At 39.8% G+C, this 1,328-nt stretch overlaps 1 protein-coding gene across 1 annotated transcript; it reads right to left on the bottom strand.

Annotated features, from left to right (window-relative positions):
- LOC132608026 (uncharacterized) lies at positions 1-453 on the bottom strand. The gene has a single exon (XM_060322107.1). It carries the CDS (start codon positions 451-453, stop codon positions 1-3), a length of 453 nt encoding a protein of 150 aa, XP_060178090.1.
- Between the last annotated feature and the right edge of the window lie 875 nt (positions 454-1,328).

Consider the following 1,328-nt stretch of genomic DNA (forward strand, 5'->3'; position numbering starts at 1 on the left):
CTACATCATCAAGAGGGACTTTGAAATGCCATACTCTCCACATAAGAAATGATATCTTGAATGGCAATCCCTTGACCCAAATTTCTTGTAAACCTCCTTCTTTTCACCTCTGCTCCTTATAAATTCCCATGCAGATTTGACACTAAATTCTCCATTTGTCTCCAACATCCACCAAGGCTTGTCAATCTCTCCAGGTTTAGCAGGTGGCTTTACCTCAGTCAAGATGTATTCAGCCAAGTCCTTAGGTAAATTGTTTCTAATGGCAGGCACATGCCACCTACCATCAGTAACTACATCAGAAACATTCTCTATGGCTTCATTACACTGAAATTCAGAAGGAACAATGAAGTATAATGGGCCTAGTCCAGACCAGTTATCAAACCAGAATAATGAAGAACCCATTCTCAGCTGCCACCAAATTTGATGATCAATCAGATCCTTAGCCTTCAACATTTTCTTCCATATATGAGATCCTTCTTTCCAAGGGACTAGGATTGGATTATTGTTCTTTAAATATTTGTTGCTCATGAAAGCACCCATAAGGATGGTTTAGTCCTAAAATTCCACCATAACTTAGCAAACAAAGCCATTGACATGTCTGCAAGTGATCTAAATTCCCAAACCTCCTTCTTTCACAGGCAGACAAACCTTTTTCCATTTTGCCCAATGCCTGCCACTTTCACCTATATTGTTACTCCAGTAAAACTGAGCAAAGATCTTGTGCAACTTGTCAATAACAAATGATGGAGGATTAACAGCTGCCAACAAGTGTATAGGAATTGCCTGCAGTACATGCTTTAGGAGAAATGCCCTTCCTTCAAAGGACAAAAGTTTTCCTTTCCAACTCTGCAACCTGTTTCTTACCTTTGCAATCAGTTCTGAGTAGAATGCCATCTTGCTCTTGCTGTAATATATAGGGCAGCCAAGGTATATCAGAGGAAACTCCTTCCTAGAAATACCAGTTACCCTTTCCACCTTTTGAAATGCCTCTTCTTCCACCCTATCATGTAGGTACACAGAACTCTTTGCTTTGTTAATCAACTGTCCTGAAGCTGCTTCATATTCAGACAACACCTTCATAATCAAGCCAAGTGAAATCTCACATGATGATGAGAAAATGATGGTATCATCTGCATAGGCAAGATGATTGATTTTTGGACTCTACTTAGGCAAGCCAAAACCAGTAAACCACAAGTTATTATGCAAAGAATTTAAGGCCTTTGACAATACTTCAGCAGCTATGATGAATAGTGTAGGAGACAATGGGTCACCCTGCTTAACACCGCTAGTTGAATGAATGAAACCATGTGGTTGGCCATTGATAAACA

Source organism: Lycium barbarum, chromosome 8, assembly GCF_019175385.1.
Source record: "Lycium barbarum isolate Lr01 chromosome 8, ASM1917538v2, whole genome shotgun sequence".
NCBI classification, from domain to species: domain Eukaryota; kingdom Viridiplantae; phylum Streptophyta; class Magnoliopsida; order Solanales; family Solanaceae; genus Lycium; species Lycium barbarum.

Bases quoted from the DNA above. Each gene is read 5' to 3' on its own strand.
- LOC132608026 (XM_060322107.1), bottom strand. From the start codon at position 453: ATGTTGAAGGCTAAGGATCTGATTGATCATCAAATTTGGTGGCAGCTG.